The sequence below is a fragment of the Cicer arietinum genome, chromosome 3 (assembly GCF_000331145.2).
Source record: "Cicer arietinum cultivar CDC Frontier isolate Library 1 chromosome 3, Cicar.CDCFrontier_v2.0, whole genome shotgun sequence".
NCBI lineage: Eukaryota > Viridiplantae > Streptophyta > Magnoliopsida > Fabales > Fabaceae > Cicer > Cicer arietinum.
The window spans coordinates 70,684,448-70,708,029 of NC_021162.2; the positions used below are offsets into that span (position 1 = coordinate 70,684,448).

The window sequence follows — 23,582 nt, forward strand, 5'->3', positions numbered from 1 at the left end:
ATCGCGCCAGGCCACCTCTGCAAAACAAAATTTTTAAGATGAAAAATGTAGATAGTTATCCCAAAGGATTTGGTTCCTAGCCTTTTGAATCAAACATAAGAGAATTATATTCATTATTTTATTATTAAAATTTTGTTGAAATTAATAACTTAAAAAATTATAAGTCGAGTCTAATATATTTTAATGGTATATATTTTAATTTAAATATGAGAAAATCTAAATCCATCTAAAAGTGTATTTAATTTATACTTAAAGAAAAAATTCAAACTTTTTTAATGATTTGATAGTATAATTGATTGACATTATAAAAATAATTTAATTAGTAAATAAAATGTTTATATAGTTTTATCTAATATGTACAAATAAAATTGTCTTATATATAAATTTATTTTTCACCGTTAGATCAATAAATGTAATCATATTTTATTTTATCTAATTATGAGATTTAATAATCAAATAGTGAGAGAAAAAAAACTGTGTATGATGTAATACTAACTTGTGCATCATATAATTAACCTCTTTAGGTATATATATAAATTGGCCAACTTTATGGGATACAAATAATGTAAGTTTTGCACAGTAAATAAGATAAGGTGAGATTATTGATCAAATGGTAGAAAATAAATTAATGTAGGGTACAATAGTATATTACTTGTGCACAATAAACAAAAATTATAATTAATCGTAATGTATTAATAATATAAAGTTTTATACACTAAAAATTCTTTAAAAAAATCTATAAAAATTATATCTTTAATAATCATTTTATAAATGTCCGTGAAGAAATTTAAACTTTATCATTTAAAATAATGATAAATTATTCATTGAACTAGTACCTCTATAACTCATTTAATAGTTTTTTTTTAATATAAACTAGTCTATAAAAGAAATAAATAATTGAAGAAAAACATAAAACTCGAAATGATAATGAAAAAAATTCTTATATAACTATTATGTACTTTTATATCTTGTTCTTAACGATAACTAATTTTAAAATATTTTAAATTATATATAATTAAATCTAACTATATATGCACACATATTTCTATAAAGTGTATCGACAGTGAAAGAAATTTGAAAAACTAAAAATATATACTAAATTTGATACAAAATTAATACAATTATGATATTTATATACCTTTTAATTTTTATAAGAATACTTTATTTATTTTCTTTACATCACATCATACTTATTACAAACTTTAACATAATATCTTCAAAATACTTGTTAATTATAAAAATATTATGTTGAAAAATATATTAAACATTGTGTATTTTAAATTATTTTTTTCAATGTAATTTTTTTAACAAGTACTAGTGGTCTACATGGCTCTGGGTTGATCCTCCAACTCGATCACTCAATCTAGTTCAATCCGATTTTTATCTGTACCCGATCACTTTCAAGTTTAGTTCGACCCAAATCAATCAATTTTGATTGAAACCCGCTTATATTCTGTTCGGGTAATAGGTTCAACGATTTTAACCCTCGACCCGTAAATCCGACTTAGTGAGCAGTTATGTTTTTATTTTATTTTTATTTTATTTGGTAGTCCAACAGTCTAGCAGTCTAATAGGGTTTAATTATTCTTCTATTCCAAACTTCCTAAAGTCGTGCTGCCCACTTGTTTCAATAGTCGCACATTCGCACACCTTCTTCTTCTAATTCAGACTTCCCGCAATCGCGCCTCCACCCACCTTCTTCTTCTGTTGTAGATAATTTTGTTTTTTTTAATTAAAGTAAGGTATGTCATTTGAACAATATATATATATATATATATTTTAAAAAATTATAAAGTATATTAATTTTTATGATAAATTGAATTTTATTAGTTAATAAAATGTTGGGTAAATTAAAATACAATTGGGAAAAAACTTTATCAACAAAAATTGCCGCGAAGAAAGCTTCATTTGAGTTAAATACTATTTATTTATATATTATAATTTGTTATAGTCTTTTTTTATTTAGATAACATGATAAATAAATTTACGGCGTATTCAAATATAAAACATAATATTCAAAATAATCAATAATTATTATAGATTTTATAGATATTTCATTATAGTATTTAATATCAATCGATTAATATTTTTTAAAAATTAATATTAAGCATAATAAATTTAGTTTAAATTTGTTTACATCTAAATCTATTAAACACTTTTTTTAGTATTTTATTTAAAAATAGTAAGTACCCTAAAATAAACAAATGAAACACTATTATTAAAAAATTATAGTAGCTTTAGTAAACTAAAATGTGGTGAATGATATGATTGAGATTTTATGATTGTAAGACATTCAAATATTAAATATATTTTATTCAATTAAATTGTTATCATTGTTAGTTATATTTTTTCTTTTAAATAAAATATATATTACTATTTATATATAATTCGCCAACCCAACTCAATCTACTCTTGAATCGAGTCCATTCAATTCAAATTAAATGAAGAAATAAAAATTTAAAACTTAACACAATTGAAAAATAATTGACAAATTTAGATATTAAATTAAGAAGTACTGCCCAATTGGAAAATAACAAAATTTGTTACTTCCAAAACATTTCTTCTCAACCATAGAGAGAGAAGGAATCTTTAGTCGGCCCCACATCTTTTAACTTATCTTTCTTCCACCATTTTATAGAAGTCAGATTTTCTCTTCCCAATCCAACCTCTCTCTTCCCTGCATTTCTCGATTTTTATCATCACACAAATAGATATTTATAAAATATATATTATATTAATTAACACAACCTTAAAATTAAAGCAATCTAAGAAACAATTTAATTTCACGGCATGGCGAAGCGTATATAAAGCGCGTGAATGAAATGAACGAATAAATTGAAGTGCGCCTATACTAATTTCCAAATAAAATTAAATTGTTGGTATAAAAAATCATCATAATCATAAATAACATTAATTCAAATTAATTCATTCATTCAATTGAATGCATCCATCTTCGTCATCTATTGCAATTGTACCTTCTCTGCACCAACACTGATTTCTCCACAACAACCCCCCTTTCATCTCTTCTTCTTCTTCTTCTTCTTCGCGCTTCTCTCTCTCTCTCTCTGTTGTAACTTCGCTTTCTCAATTCACTTGCTGCTGATTCCAAGGTATGATAACACTCTTTTCCATCTTCATTGCTTTCTCTCTGCATGTAATTCAATTACTTCTTGCTTTATTCAAACTTGGAATCTTTTCATCACCAACAATTTTCGGTCCAGTTTCGTTGCTTTTGTATTAATATAATCGCTAATCTCGAGGTAATACTCGTTTGATCTCAACAAATGAAGAATGCAGTAGATGGATTCTATTTTTTGTTGTGATTTTTATTTTTTATTCTAAGTGGTCCTTTTTGTTGTTTATTGGGATTTGTTTGAAAGCTGAAAGTTATTAATAATATATAGTTTTATGAATCAATGAATTCAAATTAGTATTTGTTAACTTCTTATTTTGACTTACATCTGGGAAGTGGTCCTAGCTTGATTATATATATATATATATATTGGTGATGGAGTTCAACGTGGAGAATGAATAATTGCTTTTACTTTGATTTTTATTAGGGGAAAACGGGTTGGTTTGGGGGCTGGGGACTATACTTTTAAATTGCTGTCATAGTTAGGTCCGGATTATTGATACAGCTGACGCAGCCTCGATCATGGCTGTGTTGCAATCGCAGAGACATCAAAAGCCATGATGTCGCAATCATAGTTGCGGTTGCAGACTGCTTTTTAAAATCTTAATACAACTATAGTGCATGATTGGTATCACGATGACTTTAACATAATCCTGATGGCTCACCGTGATTCCAATATACTATATCCTCTTGGTTATTTATTTTGGTTACCTCAACTCCACTTCACTTTGTATGTGAAAGGAAAGGTAGCCTCATGCTATGTGGGTTGTGTTTTTAACAGAGAATCTTCCAAATGTGGAGGAACATTTTGTTTTTCAATTTTCAATCATGAAAATGCTAAAAGCAAAACAGTCATTGATTTATGAATTAAGTATAAGGATTTTTGAGTGTTTATATGTTGAAATTTACATGTCCAAATTGTTATCCACATTTTTAACTGTTATCTCTCCTCTATTGTTGAGGATTTACACCCTATGGTTTGCATCTACACCTCCAAATTAGGTCCTTAATGTTGCACTTTGAAAAGCAGTACCTGGTCTGGTGACTTATTTCATGTTGTCAGTTGTTCCTGACTAGTTGTGTATCATTATCTTAGTTTCATCGTATGCTTCAATCTCTTCATCCACAGCTTATTTATGCAGGTCTATTATTTCTGGTTTGACATTATTTTGACGTTGTCCGAAAGGTTTCAGATTCCTTGTCAAGATTAATGCTTAAAGATGGTTTTATACGAGCACTCAGATGTTTATCAGTGGGGTCTTAATCTTCTTGACGGTGACCCTGGTTATAATCTGGACTACTATGACAGCATGGTTCAACATGATACCGGTGACATCTATAATGGACACTACTTCAATAGTAATTATGATAATGAATGTAACCATGTAGAGAATGATGAGATCATTGCGCGTGCTCTTCAAGAAGAGTTTTCACAGCTAGCGATTGCTGAATCTTCAAGGTATTTACAAGCAAGTGAAGATCAGTTTCATGTCACTGAGACTGAGCCTGCATATGATTGGCATGATTCTTCAATGGTCAATTATTGTTCAGGAGGTATCATTAAGGGACAAGCAGTTTTTTCTTTATTATATATGGGATTCATCTTTTTACCAGGTGTTTGTTTATTCAATCAAATGTTTTACACACGCAGGTAATGATTATGCCCAAGAAGGAGTTGGTGACGTAGAAAGTTCGTGTTCTAGTCCTACTGAAACAGAGGAGTGTTCATTGGAGATAACCGATAATTATCCCCTTGATGATGAAGTAGGGAAGAGATTGAGTCAAATAATACCTATTCCTGTATGTCCTCATCTGCTTATGTAGACTAATATACTTCTGATCTTTAATAAAAATTATTATTGTATTAATTGGTATATACAGTAAATAATCTTTTTTTTATATTTTTTTTTATGATTTCAAGTTGTGGTTGATGAAACATTTTGTGCTACAGTTCATTAGTATTCATGAATAATGATGAATGAATTAACTTTACTCTGATACGCAGTGTTGATTGATTTGGGAAGCAGAACAAAATAGATACCGAAATTCTTAGTTTTCTTACTATGGTTTCTCAAGCACCCATTTTTACAAGTTATGTTGTTATTTTTCCTTATTCTTTGATGAACTTTATCCTCTTATTTTAAACCTTCAGCCTTTCACATGTCACGGGGTTTTTTGGCACGTTCATTTATTTTGCCCATTTATGTGACAAACGCATTGGACTGTGGTGCTTAACTTGCCTTCCATTAATTGTGTAGCATGTTCCAAAAATTAATGGAGAAATTCCTTCAATTGATGAAGCTACGTCGGATCATCAAAGGCTTCTTGATAGGTATTAATCAAAAACATTTTTTTCTCTCTTTATCAAGAAACTTATACAGTTCCTGCTAGGATTATTTTCTCCAGTAATTGGATATTTGCTAGTTTTTCTTTGTCATTTGCTTTTTTGGTTTCTTTATATTATTTAAGCTTGAGCTATTGTCATAGATTGGTTTCATTTTGGGTTATTCAATTTGGAAATAAATTAGTTCGATGGAAATATTTTTTCATCATGTACATTTTCTTTTGACCAGATTGCAGTTATATGACTTTGTGGAGCACAAGGTGCATGGTGATGGTAATTGCCAGGTTTGTTGCTTCTAATGCTCACTCATTTTCATTTTTCTTACAATCCACGTGGCAAAGTAGATTTCATATATTTTGGATCAAGATGGAGAAATAAGAAATATCGACTATCATTATGTGAACATGAAAGTCTTCTAGATATTAATTTGGAGTTGGAATTAGTTTTCCATATTCTAATTTAATTTTTGAAAGGTTCCCAAGCCTTCGGAAGTAGGTATAGGAATCTGTAGTTTCCCAGTTTTCCTCCTCCACTTAAGTTCCTTAAATATCAAGTTTGGTCTTATTGTTCATCACCCCCATTTTCAGTTTCTGCTCCTGTAATTCAAACGCACACGCCTCAGATTTTTTAAGCAGTCAAAGATCCTTGTCACACTTAACCTAACCTAGAAAATGTTCCCACTTCCCAATCACATAATAATGATTATATTTTGCAGTGTCAACTTTATATTTAGAGTAAATTTAGTATTATAATTTTTGTTTTCATTTCGCCGCAGTTCCGTGCACTGTCGGATCAATTGTATCATGCACCTGATCACCACAAGTTTGTGAGAAGACAAGTTGTCAATCAGGTTTGTTGTTTAATTGATTCTCTCTCTCTCTTTTTTTTTTTTTGCTTTGCTGGCTTACAATATTTGCTCTGCTTTTGTGCAATTATTCTTAGATTCTGATTGTTGAATTAATTTTTTTAATCAGCTCAAATCTAGTCCAACGATTTATGATGGATATGTTCCGATGGAATATGGAGACTATTTGGACAAGATGTCTAAGTAAAAATCTCTCCTTTTCTGTATTTTTTTTTCCTATTTAAAAATCCCTTTAATGTTATTGTAAATTCAACCAGGAGTGGAGAATGGGGTGATCATGTCACTCTTCAAGCTGCTGCAGATTCGGTATGACTTTTACTACTTAACTAAGTACTCTTCCACATAACTCGTTTTTTAGCCGCACTTGTTCGATTATTCTTTAATTTATTGGAAAACAAGATATTTGCCAAACACCTAGAGAAATAATTCATTGATGATGTGACCATTTAATTTCCCATGCTGTTGCCTGAAATATCGAGTTTGGTTGTTTGCTTTTAGGTTAACCATTATTTTGTTACAGTCATCATCTCTGATTCTTCTCAAGAGTGGATGACTTAATTTGGCTGTGGACAACCAAACTGTATCAGTTTATGTATAAAATGGAACATTTGGATGTTGTAATAGTTTCTGCTGCCATCCATACCCTTCATATTTCAAGGATGTTAATAAATAGAGTCTTGTATGCAGGCTTGTAATGTTGAAAAAATAAGTCATGAATTTTAAAGTGTGGGTATATCAATTTTTAGATGTAGTTGCCTGGTAAGGTTTGTTAACCCTCCCTCCCATTTTGTAGTTCTACCTGAATCATATTTTCAATGGTTGATGATATAATTGTTAACTCTATGTCTTTAGCTATGAAATGATTTACCTTTTTATTTATATTAATACCTTTGAATTTTTCTTTTATTTTTCCTTCAGTATGGTGTGAGAATATTTGTCATGACTTCTTTTAAGGACACCTGTTGCATAGAGATACTTCCTCATTTTGAGAAGCCTAAAGGAGGTTAGTTTTCTTTGTGATGAGTCTTAAGAGACTAAATTTTCATTTTTTTGTTTCTTCTCATTAAATTTTTTCTTTTACTTCCTGAACTCCATTCATGTCATATTCTCTTTTGAAATCGTTTTGAACCTTCGCTGCAATTTGACCTTTTTTTTCTTTCTTTCTAAGTAATGCCTTGCTTTCCAAAATGCAATAGTTCTGAAGGATGCTGTTGCCTTTGGATATGTTTCTATTGTGATAGAAGTCCAAAATACGACAACAGAAGCTGTTTAAATAAATTTTCCATATGTGTGGTCATTATTTTGTATCATATTACTAAATTTACTTGTATGCCAAGGACAAGTTTTCCTTTTTTGGTATTAATTGATTTAGGAGATTTGTGTTTTGTTCTATGATTCTATCATATAATCAACTTGGTTAATTTGTCTGTTTTTTCCAGTGATTTTTCTGAGTTTTTGGGCAGAGGTGCATTACAATTCCATCTACCCTCAAGGAGGTACTTTTACAAAATTTTAATTTCAGAATCTACGTGATTAATGATTTTAATCAATGGGCTAGACTGAAACAAGTTTTTGTGCAGAAAAAGATTTTATATTTAAAATACATTTGAAATTTTTTATGGTAATAAAATAGTGCTTTTGAAAAAAATGGCAATATTGAAAAAAAGTGTAGCATAAAGTAATTTATTCACAAAGTGCACCAATTTTTATTTGATTTTAAGGATATCACGACCTTAGCTTATTGATATTCAAGGATGGATACATCTTCACTTATGCACTTCAAAATAAACTAATTTACTTTAGGGAAGTTTTTCCCTTTGGTAAGATAAAAAAATTAGCTTGTGAGAAAGTTTTGAAGAAAAGTTATATCATAAAAGTTTTTAATTTATATATTATCCCTACTGATTCAGATATAGCTTCAAGTGAGTCAAGAAAGAAGAAAAGGTGGTGGAGCTTTGGGAGCAGAAATTAGAGACTTGGTTGGCTAGATAGAGAGCACACCTTGACCCATTTTGTAATTCCCTACTTTCACGCAATTGATCTGGACCCCGGATCAACATCGAACAGTTCTCATTATAACTTTGTATTTTAGACTTGATTTATCAAAATTAGAATATGGACCGTCCAATTTTGATCCTACGGTCCAGATCCAGATCGCGTGACTACGTCCAATGCGTGATTTCCTGAGACAAGGAAATTTGGATGTCAATCATAATAATTAATTTGATTTTCTTCAATTTAATTATAAATCTGGGTATGCTGATAATTACAGCTGCACCCCAGTGGCATTTTTGGATGCTATGTTAAAGAAACCAAAGGTTAAATATGGCGTTTCAATAGTTCATGGCTTCACTCATACTCTTTAGAATGATTGCCCTTCGCAACTGGTCAGCGTCTTACTTGCTGTCTTGGGGATGGTTAGGATTAGGCCTTAGTTTGTTTCTTGTGTTTTTTTTTCCTTCTGACTGATAAAAATACGTTAAAGCAGATAAGATGAATGGATGTTTACAGTAACTTCCATCTTGATTAGTTTGGACTCGTTAGCTTTTGGAATTTAAACTGTTTTAATCTCATCATGTGTAAAATAAATCATTGACAACTACCTATACTTTAACTTTTTAAATACTTCGTCTATCTGTTTCAAATTTTTACACATATTAAAAATGACCGAATAAAAATATTTTATAAAATTATTCATCTTTAAGGTTGTTGTATTTTTTATTATCATTAATGTAAAATAAAATAATACTCTGAAAGTTGTATAAATAATAATAATTGAAATGTATTATAGAAAAATAATAATTAAAGTTGTATTTAAAATTAAGAATGATATTTATTTTGATATATTTTATTCTATTAAAGTGACATTTTTAATGATGCAACAAGATATTGATTAATAGTAGTGTAAAACTTTGAATCATAGTAGGGTAAGTCATTGATTATTATTATTATTATTATTATTATTATTATTATTATTATTATTATTATTATTATTATTATTATTATTATTATTATTATTATTATTATTATTTCACGATAGGAAGTATAAACCTGGAAGAGAATTTTCCAAATATAAAATTGGGGATCATCTAACATTTACATCACTTTTCTTTGATTTTATATTTGTACTCACTTCGATTATTAAAGAGTGGCAACTTAGTAATAAAAAAGGTAATCCAACACATCGTATACTCTTCTCTCTTTTTTTTTGTTGAAAGGATGCAACTTGGTACATTTCATTCATAATGAGAATCTCAATACGGAAATGGGATATGATAAAAATTAGTAGGACTGACATGAAACAAAGCTGTCCTTGCCAACATAATCATGTCGCCGAATGAGCAAAATCAGTGATATACTCTTTCCAAAACCAGTTAATCTTTTAAAAATATGAGTAAATATTTAGTAAGAATGTTAGTAGCAAGGAGATTCGAATTTGAAATTCTCTTATCTACAATTAGTATGGGTAAGTTTTGCAATAAGACTCACAAGACTGCAATTGATTGTGGAAAGAAAATAAATAAATGAAGAGAATGTAAAAATAAAAATAAAAATTTGTAAAAAATAGAGTTGATTGGAATAAGAAAAAAAAAAGTATTGAGTATTTTAAAAGGATTATAATACCTCTATTTTAAAAACGTCAATCAAAATTAATTTAATTTAATTTAATTTAACTAGTAATTCAATTTTAAGGGGAGTAATGCAATTTTTTGGGGGAGTAATTCAATTAATTAGGTTAATTTTAACGATGTTCAATTTTAATTATGAAGATTATTATTATAATTTAATTAATTAAACTAACTAACAAATATAATTCAAATTGTCAAATTAACAAACGTATGTTTGTTTAGGATTTTATCTCTCCAGCTCCATAAATTTATTTATATAATAATACTAGTAGTATTAATTAATTAGTATAATAATTAATTAAATTTCTCATCCCTCTTTCTCTCTTTTGCATCTCTCTCAAAACAAACAGATTATAAGAGCTAAAAAAAAGGTAGTTTCTCAATGAACCCCTCATTTTTTTATCTTAATATATAAATACAACTAACAGAATTACGCTTTCCGGTAGTGTTAATGGGCTAAAATTTGAACTCCCCGAATGCTCTCTTCTGAGATTTGGGGGGTATTGAGCAACACGTCGACCATATAATGTTATTTAAGAGGTTTTTGGGGTGAGAAAATATAGTTCCCCAAAAATATAGTAAGTTGGGCCATTCAATTTGAGCTTTTGAATCCGAGTGATCCAGTTAGTGTCACAATTCCATTCTAATTTGCAATAGAAATTAGAAATATCTTTATTTCTTTGGAAGTCGAGATGCTGAAAAGAAAGCCTTACGCTTTTGGCTCTCTCTCTCTCTCTCTCTCTCTCTCTCACGCACATGCTAATATCTACACATTTAATTTAATTTATTAATTATTATCCATTTGAAATAACTCCTTGTTCCTCAGGAAAGTAGAAACCATAGATACAACGGGAAGAAGAAGCATAATATAGTAGTAGTAATTAGTCATTGAAGCACTATGTTTTCTCCCTCTACACCCTTCCCTTCTAGAATTCTTCATTCCCCTTCAGGTAAGCTTTTAGCTATTCTTTTCATTTTATGAATTCCGGTTATTATAATTATTTTGGATAATTTGTGTCCCTTTGTGAATCTAATGATAGAAATTCAATTCATAAGTTGGCTTTGATTATTGAAAAACACAATTATGAATATGTAAGTAACCATTGAAGTATAATCTAGCACTAGGTAAATTGATATTAAGGATTTTTGGTGATGGAAAATCAATAATGTGTCGGTCCACAAGATGCTTTCTACCTATATAGCACGGATACCACACTCATACTGATACTGAAACGTAAACACTAAAATAAAAGTGATTGAATGCAGTTACATATGCTCATGTTGTTTCAGTTAGATATTGACACATGCTAAACACTGACCCGACACACCTTCAATATGAAGTGTCAGTGTTACGTAACTTTGTACTGTTTATGTTATATATTATCCTAATTCTGTTTAATTCAAATTAAATTTTCTGTGTTTCCAATGGTTATTTTCTATTCAGCTGTTTGTCTTAAGTTGAGAATGTGTTATACTTATAATTGTGCAGTTATGATGCCTCCTGACCAAGCTGCTCCTGCAGTTACTTCTTGGTCTTCTAGTTTTGCTGCTCAGTATTTTCCTACCTCAGTTCTTTTGCAAGAGCATCGCGATGAGTATAAGCCTCTACTTCATGTGTCTAAAGAAGACAAGACATCCCAGGTTTTTAGATTTTGTTCATATACGGAATTGTGTCAAACTCAACCTTCTTTAAAAGCATATAATCAGATCCTTTTTCTCATTTTTTGAGACCCTTTTGGTTTTGTCTGTGTGTAATGTTCCAATTGTTTCTGCATGTTATCAATTTATCACTCATTTGTTTTACTTAAGGCAACCATGAATACAAGGGTAATGGATGTGGCCTCAGTTCGGGAGAAAAACAACACTGGGGATGTTGATGAGTCGGTGCATAACTGTATGCGGCAGTTGCACCTTCGGTGTCATTTACAGAACTTGTAAGATAAATTGATCAGTCATGATAATTTTACCGGTTGTAATTGCTAATTTGAATTTTTGCACATCAAAAGCTGTCTCTTTAATAGGGTTCTTGTATTGTCTACTTCAGATTGGCTTCTTCGGCGACAGAGGATTTTGGCACTTCTTCTTCAACTACGCAACCTGCTGATGGTTTCCAGTGGAATGCACTTTCTCTTGCTAAGCAAGCTCTGTCTGCCTCAAAACAAGCAGCTGCAGCGGCTGAAGAGTTGAAATTGATTGAGGTTGATGACAATAGTGATGATCCACTACCTCTGGGGTTAGTTCTAGCTTTGCGGTTGACTTTGGCATCCTTGATTTGGTTCTTTTATATGTTTATACAATACTTTGTTGATAATAATGCCTAAAATTTGCAATTCAGTCTGGCCTCCACAAGTTTAGCCCACTCTTCACTTGGAAAGAATAAAATTGTGAGGTCAACACGGCTTAAAGAAAGGCGATCTAAACAGAGAAAAGTGTCAAAGTCAAAAGTTCTTGATGAAGAAAAGTACCTAACCAGAAAGTTTGATGTACAGAGAAGGTTACGAATAGAGAAAAAGTTAAAAGAAGGGCTTGAGGGAAATGACCCCCTGCGCTTGTTCTTATGGGGCCCTGAAACAAAGCGACTTTTGAACCTTGAAGAAGAGTCTAAATTGATTGCTCAGATACAGGTGCCATTCAGAATTCCATATATTTCATTTAATGTTTTGTATGCTCAATTAAGGATCTTCATTTGCCATAATATGGAGAATATGTAACAGGATTTACTTAGATTGAAAGAAACAAACATCAAGCTTCAGTCTCAGTTTGGGAGGGAACCAACTTTGGCTGAATGGGCAGATGGCGTGGGCCTTAGCTGTCGTGCCCTTCAGGCACGGCTTCATTGTGGTAACAGAAGCAAAGATAAGCTGATTAATGCCAACTTACGCCTGGTAGTTCACATAGCTAAATATTATCAGGGGCGTGGTCTCAGTCTTCAGGACTTATTGCAGGTATCCTCTAAAAACTTAGAAGTCTCCGATATTAGGTTTGTATATTGGGTTCAACTTATCCTTACTAAACCAGCTTGTAAAGTGAGGGGTGTTACTCTTTACAAACTCTTTTCAATGTGGGGTTTGAATTTTTTTCCAATACACCCTTCATGCCCAACCCTATTGGGTTTGATGCATGGATAGCTTGGTGGGTGGCTCGAATTGATAGACTCAGACACCGTATTAGGTTTTTATGTTGAGCCCAACTAATCCTTCCAGAATTGACTTGGGTGATGGGCCTCACTCTTTCTCCATTACCAAAGTCTATTTGTATTTCCTTTTTCTTTCATATCTCTATGTAATTAATACTTAGTTTGCGATATTTGTATTCCAAATAATTTCTGAACAAATAAAAACCTCAAATAAATGTTTGGCTAAAGTAGGAGCTGCAATTGTGTGTGAAAAGGTTAAGTTAAAGGATCTCTATTATTTATTTTTAGATCTGTTGCAGTAATTATTTTAATGACACAATTAGCAACTAAATCTTTAACATTCCTTTTGCGGCGGAATTGTAGGAGGGAAGTATGGGTCTTATGAGGGGTGTTGAAAAGTTCAAACCCAAAGCTGGTTGCCGGTTCAGTACTTATGCTTACTGGTGGATAAGGCAAACAATAAGGAGGGCCTTATTTCTGCATTCCAAAACAATCCGTCTACCGGTAAAAACAATTAGTTTATTTCTTTATAATCTAGTTTTCTAAACTTCAGCTTTCCTCTTAACGAAGTATAGATTGACAGTATTCATGAAATTGTTGTATATGGACAAATAAAATAACACTACCATTGTATCAATCTCTTTTTGACATATTATTTGTAAAGCAAACATCAGTTCTATTTCGATAACTTGGTACCAGCATATTATTTTCAGGAGAATTTCTACACCCTTTTGGGCAAGGTTACGGAAGCAAAGAAATCATACATTAAAGAAGGAAATCTTCATCCCACCAAAGAAGAAATAGCAAGGCAAGTAGGAATTACAGTAGATAAGTTGGAAATGTTGCTATTTACTGCAAGAACACCACTTTCAATGGAGCGAGCTGTGTGGGCAGATCAGGATACAACTTTCCAGGTAGGGCCTTAAAGTAAATATCAATTTTTCCCTGCAGTGATATCATTTACTAGATCTATAAATTGAAAACAGTGAAAAGGAACTGTCTGTTTTGATATATAGGTTGTTTAGAACAGCTGAATGTTGTTCAGCTCCCTGTTTTGTATTGGTGAGTGTCTACACGGAGTCTTTTGCTTGTGCGGATAACAGTTAAAACAAATTGGATGAATCCTAATTGCAAATAAAAACAAAATGTAATTGACTGCAAGAATCATCTTAAATTTGCACAGTTATTGCATTCTGTTGTGGGTGATGGAAGGATCCGTCAGCAACAGCCAAATTGTTTTTTTTAGTGGTGTGAAGGAGATGCTAAATCATGTTCCAACAATTTAGTATGGATAAGCCTGGGAAGCATGTCATACTAGCTAAAAATAGGTGCATCAAACAAATTGAGTAAACCAGTTTAACAAAACAAGTGGTTTGGTTTCATTCCTCACTCTTTTGGTTTAGTGTTTTGGGAGTAAACTGAACCAAATTATATGTTTTGTTTCTCAAATAAACATATACATTCATTGTATAGGCATTAAGCCTTGTGAAATATTACGTTGATCTTGTTTGAGGTCAATCCTCCTGTCAGGGCTAAACTAGACTATGTCATGAACAAAACCTACTAAATGTGCCTGTGGTACTGATTGGACTCGAGTCACTTAACTCTATTATGTTCCTTATAGAAGTTGGACCATTTAAGTCTTGATGTGAACGAGACCTGTGGATTCCATAATTAAGAGAGTAGATCAAATGGAGGGTAGTCCAATTGCTAACTAGTGAGAAAATGCTTGTTTGCTGTTGTTGTATAGATATACCAACAGGCTGAGATTCTCTTGTATTAATTGAAGTAGCCATTCATATTGTCTCCGGCTGCCCAAGGGCACAGAGGTGACAATCCGGAATTCATGTTTTCCCATATTTGTTTTGGGCTTTGGCCTTAGTTGCCATGCAACACTGTTTTCAAGTTATCTTCATTTTATTTGGATGTCAAATTCTGTTAGGCTGTTCAGAGAATATCATATGACCAGATAGACCATCTACTTTTTTCTGAATTGACCAAAGTCTTCATTATAATTACAGGAGATTACTGCAGACTCTGCAATTGAAATCCCAAATGTATCTGTTGCGAAACAACTAATGAGGAGCCACGTACGCAACCTTTTAAATGTGTTGAACCCAAAAGAAAGGAGGGTAATAAGGCTGAGATTTGGGATTGAAGACGGCTACGAAAAATCTTTGTCAGATATTGGCAAGGTGTTGGGTGTTTGTAAGGAAAGGGTCAGGCAATTGGAGAGCCAAGGATTGAACAAGCTCAAGCAGAACCTTGTTAGTCAACAGCTTGATGCATACGTAGACTTGATTGTATAATTGGTGAATGCATACACCAAGGTTGTGCAATTGTATTGATTATATGGTAGATATCAAATTTTATATTATGAATATTTGATTATTTAGATATTCATAAGTATATATATGATAGAAAATAAGATATATATTACTCGAAAAAATAAGGTGATAAAATGAAATATCAATTGCTCGCATTTTGAATTGATTATTGTAAATTTGATATATTTGAATATTTTTAATTTAATAGTTGAATTGACCTAAAAGAAAAATATCGTGTAAGAAGTTATTAAAAAGGGTACTATGTAAAGGTGGTGATGGAATTTGACGACTGCTTGCTTTCTCACTCTCTATTTTCACTTCGAAAACATATGTTTGAGAAAAAAAAGTAAAATGCAATTTTGATGTTGTTTGAAAGTATATTTTCGAATACAAATTTTTCTCTCAGAAATATCCACACACAGTGTGGCTTATAGAAGATATTAAACTATTAATTGAAGATATTTTCGGGAATAAATTACTTTGCTTTTGGAAAAGAAGTTTTTGAATGGCGTTCAAGTCCTACACGGTCTTGTTCACTTTATCGTAGACGAAAAGGCCCAAGCAATTTCTGGTAGTAGTTAAGTAACTTTTTACTTTGCATATAGAACCCTAAAAAACTTAAATATTTATTTGGAGGAGATATTGTTATTTTCTTATCTTTTCAATCCTATACTCCTAAAAATTGATTATTATAGTTTTCAATAATTGTATTTGATTATAATAATCTAACTTATTTGATTATTGAAAGCTTGTATTTGATTAATTGCCATTTACTCATTTTAGTTTTCAATTTGAGGTTAACTGTATTCTTTCAATAGTACATTGAAACTCTTTAATTAATACTTCATTCGATCTTAAATATAAAAGAAAATTGAGTCAACACAAATAGAATTTAATAAAAACGCATCATTAATAAATATAATTTAATAAAGTTATTATTCTGTCATTTTTAATATTTGTAAAATGCAAAAAAAGACATTTATTATTAAATAAATGGAGTATATATTTGTTATGAATTCAAATTATTACTCCCTTTTGTTCTTTTTATAAGAGACAGTTGGGTTAAAAAAATTATCAATAAAAATTGATATATCTTATTTATAATATAGATTTGATACATCAATTTTTGTTGATTAAATTTTAATCAAATATCTTATAAAAAGGATAAGAGAAAGTATAAAGTAGTCGAAAGACTTATGTGCAATTATAAAAACACTAATTATATACTATTGACACTAAACTTGACAAAAGATACACATGTGATTAGAACTTAAACGACATGATGATGACAAAGGAAAGGTACAAGTGGTTTGCAAATAATAATGTTTTGTTTATTGTCTTGTATCTTTAACCATAATTAGGACTTCTCTTATCATCCTTAAAGAGGAAAATTATTAATCTTTTCAAACCAACGCATTAAAATCCTCAAAGGCTCAAACCCAAAAAAGGCTATTCAACTTTAAGACAAGCTAAACAGCAAAGACATGATAGGTCCTTCGAAGAAGACATCTAATTAATTATAGTAGCATCACCAAACAAAAACAAAACCTCAACTTGTGCATCTGAATTTCTTGTCAAGTTCCACCCTCCTATATATTATCTCTTTAGCAAAAACATTAGATTCCTTAATTGGGCTATAGCTATCAACTTGTGTCCATATTCATCAAGTTCTTCAAATTTTGACCATTTTAGGGTAATGTATAATGGACGAACAAATGAACCTATAATTGAGTTCACTCTCTCTCTCTCTCTTGGTTCATATTCCCAAATTAGTAGAGGAAGAATACGAAAATGCAATGGTTAATTTGTTAAGCAAGAGAAAAATATTGGTAACAGATAACAAATCATAAATTCTTTATATATATATATATATATATATATATAGTGTTTATTTAGTGTCCCAACCTAAATTATTATTAGATTAATTTAGGAAGACAAATTGACAAAAGATATAATAGTTGAGCACGCCTTATACATTATGTTACAAATGTGACTAATGACCCGGACATAACATGCATACCCTTCATCAAGGAAATTTAATGTCAATGTTTTCACGAACAATAATGTAACTAGAACAAAAATAATAAAACTCAATTATGCTTATATCTACAAGATTTTAACAACAAAAAACAATTCTTAAGGGGTCAAGTAGGCACCATCTTATTGCAAATATAGAAAGCATACACATTTGATGGGCCAGTAGTTGTATCCTTCTAAGTAGGCAAATTGGTTAGTGCTGAATGAAACATTAGCTTTTAATCCCATAATCCTTACTCTTAAAATAAGGGAGATATGTTATTGTCCAATTTAACATTATATATCCTTGCCATACATATAGTATTTAGAAAGAAAAGTTTCAACACACTTGAACAGTACAATGATAATTTCTCTTTTTAACTATCCCAAAAATTATTTTTTTGAAAAGGTCTTTCCCAAAAAATATACTTTGGCATGGGAAGATTTAAAAAAAATGATAAAAACTCGAAATTGTGTAAGTGCAATTGTAGAGACTAATCTCTTATCCATGTGAAGTATAATAATAAACGGTAAAACTAAAACATCGGATTAAGCTAAAAGAGGTTTAATATTTTATCCAAATAGACGGAAGAAATTACACTAGTATCTAGTAGGGGTAAAAAATAATATATAGTTGAAACCTTTGCCCATTCTATTTCCATATGGTTCTGACAAGTAGTGATTTTTCAATAGTAACAGTCCATACTTGATCTAGAAGACTAGCTTCATTCCTACCCATAGATAAAAAATTATTCTTTGCTATATATATAAATACCTATAGTGGAAGCCAAAGGTACCATGCTTCTATTTTCTACCACTAGATTCATTACTATATGGTGGCATATCAAGAGTTGCCAGAAAATCATTCATGGCAGTGAAGGAAATTAGTAACACTAGGAGCCAAAATAGTCATCAACATCATCAACAACAACAAGAAGGTTGTAATGCTTGCAAGTCTTTTGGCCAGAAGTGTAGTCACTTGGTCAAGAAGCAGCGTGCAAAATTCTACATTCTTGGCCGTTGCGTTGCAATGCTTTTGTGTTGGCACGAGCGTGCCGAGCACTGATCGAGTTAAGCTATGTAACACTGATACTTCTGAGATTAAGTGTATTTCTTTGTTTGAGTATTTCATTATTACAAGGTTGTAACATAATTAAGAGGGTTTTATGTGATACTAAAAATTGTTGCTTTGTAATTTTTTTCTTATAGAATTGCATTTGTGTGTAAATTACATGCATTTGCTAACATGTGAAAGAGATTAGATCTGTTTCAACTTTCACAACTATTGAGTAGATCTTCTTTTTCAGATGTCAAGAGTATGTCTATGAAACTCAATTAATGTCATTTCATTCATCACCATCCTATGCTTTTCTTATTTTATTTTATTTTATATTTTTTAGTTCTAAGTCATATGCTAAGTTGAAATGATTCATGAGATTCTGATTTAACAATTTATAAATTAATTAACTTTGCTTTTTATTCCTACAAAGACATCTTCCTCTCAAGAGGTATCTTTGCAATTAACTTGTCCTCTATTCTATCTCTTGCTTCTTGATTATTCTTCTTAGGCATAGTTCTCATGGAAAATAAATCAGTAATTTATTACTCTCATAAAGTTTCTCTCAACTCTAATTTCTTGGTGTGAAATTATTGCAAGTGTATTTAATTAAAATAATAGGAAGAAACCATGTGGATACTGAAATTTTCCTTCACTTGCCACTGCCAAGCTTTTGAAAATCATATTAAATATATATTAAATTAAAACAATATAAAAATAGGTTTTTTTTTTTGTTGCTACTTGGTGATACAGGGTAAGCAGGAGCAGAGAAGGTTGAAAACTATATAGTAATAGTGTTCAAAATGTAGACATTAGAGAATACTTATTTATTGATTAGTCAATTTTCTTGACAATGGTCCTAGTGCTAAGGAAACATCAGACAAGATCAAGCCTCAAATTGAATTTATTTTATTGGGTCCATCGTCATATATTTCATAATATAACTTTCCACTTATTTCTAGCTAATATTTTGTGTCTTCAAATCCAACATTGTCTCTTGGTTAAATGTTTCAATTCATCCAACAAATAAAATTCCACATCATATCAATTTCAAATTAATGAAAATATTAAATGAATAGGATTTGCACGTTATAATTTAAATTTAAATATTATAGTTCAAATTACAACGTTAACCAACACTATCTAATAGAGAAAATAGCCACTTCACATTGGTCAGCAAATAAAGACAAGTTTATAAAGTTACGGAAATATTAATGATGTTGGTTAACGTAAGTGAAATTTAGTTAATTTCAGAAACATATGGTTGGTCAAATTAGGGAGAGATAGGAAAGAATGAGTCAGCACGAAACAAACTTTAAATGTGTGGTTGCTTTCTCAAATCATTAGCTTTTATTTATCAGACAAAATAACTTCTGTTCATCGTCACGTATTGAAAGCGATACTGTTTTTTCATCCACCGTGAAACTTCAAAGAAATTTCCTTATTAATAATATCAAAATTTAAAACATAATAAAATAAATAATAAAATTAATTTTAAATGTGAATAACTGATTTTGATATGTTCAATTATTCCCGAATAAAATTAATTTTGATGTTTAATTTTAATTTTAATTTATGATTTATAATTTTTTGACTATAAATTTATTGTTTAATTTTTTTTTTTGCGAACGTATTCAAACATAAATTTTTTGTCGTCTTAATATTTTTATTTTAATTTTTTTATTAAAGTTATATCTCTTAAAACAATTTTTATGAAAATTTACTTAAAATATTACAAGTTATTTCAAATCCACTTGTTATCGATTCAAAAAAATAATTTTAATATTTAATAATTTAAATATTTATTATTAAATATTTTAACATGATAAAAATTATATTTTTTTAATAAAGATATTTCTAAAAATAATATTTATGAAGAGCTTTTTAAAATAAATTTTTTATTTTAATTACTTTTTGAAATTTAATTATGCAAAAATTTGTAGTAAATAAATGTAATATTTAAAATAATATCTTATAATAAAATATTTAAATCAATTTTTCATTAGAAGATTTAATTTTAAAATGAATTTAATTTATATACATTGTTAATATAATATTTTTTACATTGACAACGAATCACAATCATCTGACGTTAAAAAATATTTGATTTATAAAATAATTATTTTTAAAATAATAAACATAAATAGTTGCAATATGATAAAATTGTAAAATATTTTATAATGTGTGTAATACAAATTAAACTCTTTTAAAAAAATTATAAAAATATAATACAATAAAAAATAATTTTGTAAAAAAATTATAGCAAAATATCATACAACCTACTATGATGATAGTTGTTGATGCTAACGTGTAAAGGTACTTAAAATTGGCACTAATGTGATTATAGTTGTTGAGGTGGAGAAATTATTAAGGTTGGTTTAATCAGGGGTAGTAAAATGACATGTGGGGGTGGTGTTAACATAGAGTATAGGTTATGTATGGTGGGGCTACAATGGGAGACAGCAGGGATCGTAATGGGAAGGAGTGTGTGTGTGTGTGTGTGTTTGTGGGGGTACGATTCATTCATTCTACTGACCTTACCCTCGTGCGGCCCTCTCTTCACATTCACCTTTCTTAACCTTCTGGTCCCACCCACACCCACCTCAATATTTCCTTAAACATAACAACTCCCACACTAAACTATTATACACTATTTTTTAATTTTTTTTAATTGAGGGTGTTAAAATTTACATGTGAAATTGTGAGTTTAATAATATCAGTGTTTATTGAATTATATCTTACAAACATACAGTATACTTAATTAATACTAGTTTTTTTAGTATGTAGTTCACTTGGTGAACTAAAGACAAGTTAGAAATTCAACATTTGGTATTTAATATTTTTCTCTTTCCATTAACTATTAAAAAAAAAAGATAGTTTACCATTATGAATATATTTTCAAAAATAAAAAAAATGTACATAAATGTGTAGAAAAGAATTTGTACATAAATAGAACATTGAAAGATGATTAGTGCATAGTATGAGTGGAGCCACACCCCCGGTTATTTTGATTCTTGTCCTTACACTTTTATATATGGGCCAAGGCCCATAATCAGAGAGCTTGTTTAGTTTCTATATATTATCTATGTGTAAGTTGGAAGTTGTCAGTTGAAAAAATAAGAAGTTGGAAGCTGTCTATTCAAGATGCCTAAGTACTTTTGGTTTTTGATGCCTAAGTACTCATATTCATACCTATTATCTCCATTTTAGTTAAAATAATCGATGAATCACAAAATTTTATATTATTTTATCAGAATAAAAAATATTAAAACTTCTTTAAAAAGTTATGATAATTATAAACTAAAGTGTTTAACTTATACCTAATAATTTTAAATTAGTGCATATCATGATAAAATTCAAAGAATAAATTTAGGGTTAAATCAACTTTAGTCCCATTAAAATTTTAATATTTTTTTGTCTCTATAAAAAAATTTCAATTTTTTAGGCCCAAAAAAGTTTATATTTTCATTTTTTTATCCCTGTTTTGAAGTCAATTCATGTGTACTCTTCTTATTTTTTAATAATTTTATGTTAATAATATTATAAGAATCTCTTCCACAAAAAATTAGATTTTTTAATAAAATATTAATTAAATATAAAGTTTAAGTGCTAAAAACTCACTTAAAATTTCTATTTAACTAATCCTTTGTTAAAAAATTCTAAAAATTTGTAAAGAGACGTTTATAAGTTCCTAAACATGATTACAAAAAATTAAATGATGCACATGAATTGACTTAAAAATAAAGAACAAAAATGAAAGAAATAAAATCAAGGAGTAAAAAGTTGGATTTTTTTTAAATGAACTAAAAAAAATGTTAAAAACTTATGGTATAAAAATTTATTTAACTCTTAAATCTATAAAATTACAAGTTTACTATCCACCAAAATATATATAAACATTGATACATCATATTAATTACAACTTTAATCTTCACAATATTACTAGTTAATTAAAATTATAAAGTAATAATATTATGGTCTTTAAGTCATAATTCAACAATCAAATATCGATATTGTTAAGTTGAACGTTTTGTATCGAGTTCAAACTTGAATCTCGTAGCTGTATGAATTAATTATAATATATATTTATCAATTATTCTAAGATCATAAAAAAATCAACATATTATATATTCAATATTTTTTTTATAACATTCTTTTATGTTCGAGCATTTAGAGTAGCAAACGGTTTAGTCAACTTACACATATTTTTTGACAACATTAGTTAATTACACATATTTTATATATTAATATAATTATAAATAAAAAATATAAATATATACTTTGCGAATGTGTGGTTGGATGGATACTAAAATATTTGTATATGTGTGTACGTCTACTCATTTTTGTATGTAATCGTCCTTGTTTATATTTATAGTGCAAATTTTAACTATATTCTTTTTACAGGGTTTAATCTAAATGTAAAAAATATTTTTGACGACAAAAACGGGCATGTGAAGTATTAATATGTAGAGAAACATAAGTATAAGGATTGAAAGTGCATACGTAAATTGAGGTATAATTAGGCATTGTTTGGTGATGCTGCTTAGTCAAATACTATTATTAGTTAGCACTATGAATTGAAAAAGGGTAAGGGTAGGGGGCCTGGTGGAAAACACGTGCAATCCTGACAAGGTTAAAAACAATGTTGGATTGTTACTGTGTCACCCCAAAAGCAATTCAAGGTGTCCCATTTCTATTCCTGTTTCTTTGTATCATCCACTTAAAACTTCCCACGTGGATACGCACGTGTGGGTGTTCATAAAACTGTACTGCACACAAAACCATCATTATATAGATACTGTTTGAATTTAAAGATGCTGTACTGGCCCTAAACTAATTTTACATTGTTATTTTATTGTAATTATTTACTTTATCACATTATATTTTTATAATTTCAAAATTAAAAATAATTATTTAATTATTTATTGTTGTTATAGGAGTCGTTGTTGATTTTTAATATACAATAATTTTGCATTGATATTATATATGTATATAAATACAATTTTTTTTATTAAAAAAGGTTTAGACGAATTTTTTAATAGCTGTCACAGTAAAAATATATATATAATATTTTA

General features: G+C 29.4%; 3 protein-coding genes across 7 annotated transcripts; all 3 read left to right on the forward strand.

Moving 5' to 3' along the window:
* Positions 1–2,708: 2,708 nt before the first annotated feature.
* On the forward strand, positions 2,709–8,693 carry LOC101498248 (OVARIAN TUMOR DOMAIN-containing deubiquitinating enzyme 12-like). Of its 3 annotated transcripts, none has more exons than XM_073366682.1 (11): positions 2,732–3,110; positions 4,327–4,687; positions 4,785–4,933; positions 5,392–5,465; positions 5,707–5,761; positions 6,253–6,327; positions 6,452–6,525; positions 6,600–6,648; positions 7,261–7,345; positions 7,782–7,838; positions 8,253–8,693. In XM_073366682.1, exons 2-11 carry the CDS (start codon positions 4,354–4,356, stop codon positions 8,312–8,314), a joined length of 1,014 nt encoding a protein of 337 aa, XP_073222783.1. In that variant the 5' UTR covers positions 2,732–3,110; positions 4,327–4,353; the 3' UTR covers positions 8,315–8,693. The 3 variants fall into 3 exon arrangements, with proteins under 3 accessions (XP_027188781.1, XP_073222783.1, XP_004493983.1); XM_004493926.4 differs by having other exon boundaries at positions 2,734–3,110; positions 4,276–4,687; XM_027332980.2 differs by lacking the exons at positions 7,782–7,838; positions 8,253–8,693 and adding an exon at positions 7,030–7,101 and having other exon boundaries at positions 2,709–3,110; positions 4,276–4,687.
* A 1,837-nt stretch (positions 8,694–10,530) lies between these two features.
* LOC101498825 (RNA polymerase sigma factor sigF, chloroplastic-like) lies at positions 10,531–15,603 on the forward strand. 3 transcript variants are annotated; one of them, XM_027332942.2, is made up of 10 exons: positions 10,531–10,549; positions 10,798–10,921; positions 11,461–11,612; positions 11,781–11,905; positions 12,016–12,204; positions 12,307–12,595; positions 12,686–12,916; positions 13,471–13,611; positions 13,821–14,021; positions 15,129–15,603. In XM_027332942.2, the coding sequence occupies exons 2-10, from the start codon at positions 10,870–10,872 to the stop codon at positions 15,414–15,416; spliced, it is 1,668 nt and encodes a 555-aa protein (XP_027188743.1). In that variant the 5' UTR covers positions 10,531–10,549; positions 10,798–10,869; the 3' UTR covers positions 15,417–15,603. The 3 variants fall into 3 exon arrangements, with proteins under 3 accessions (XP_027188743.1, XP_073222738.1, XP_027188744.1); XM_073366637.1 differs by having other exon boundaries at positions 11,494–11,612; XM_027332943.2 differs by lacking the exon at positions 10,531–10,549 and having other exon boundaries at positions 10,643–10,921; positions 11,494–11,612.
* Positions 15,604–18,118: 2,515 nt separating this feature from the next.
* On the forward strand, positions 18,119–18,809 carry LOC101499349 (small polypeptide DEVIL 16). The gene has a single exon (XM_004493930.4). It carries the CDS (start codon positions 18,319–18,321, stop codon positions 18,514–18,516), a length of 198 nt encoding a protein of 65 aa, XP_004493987.1. The 5' UTR covers positions 18,119–18,318; the 3' UTR covers positions 18,517–18,809.
* Positions 18,810–23,582: the final 4,773 nt, after the last annotated feature.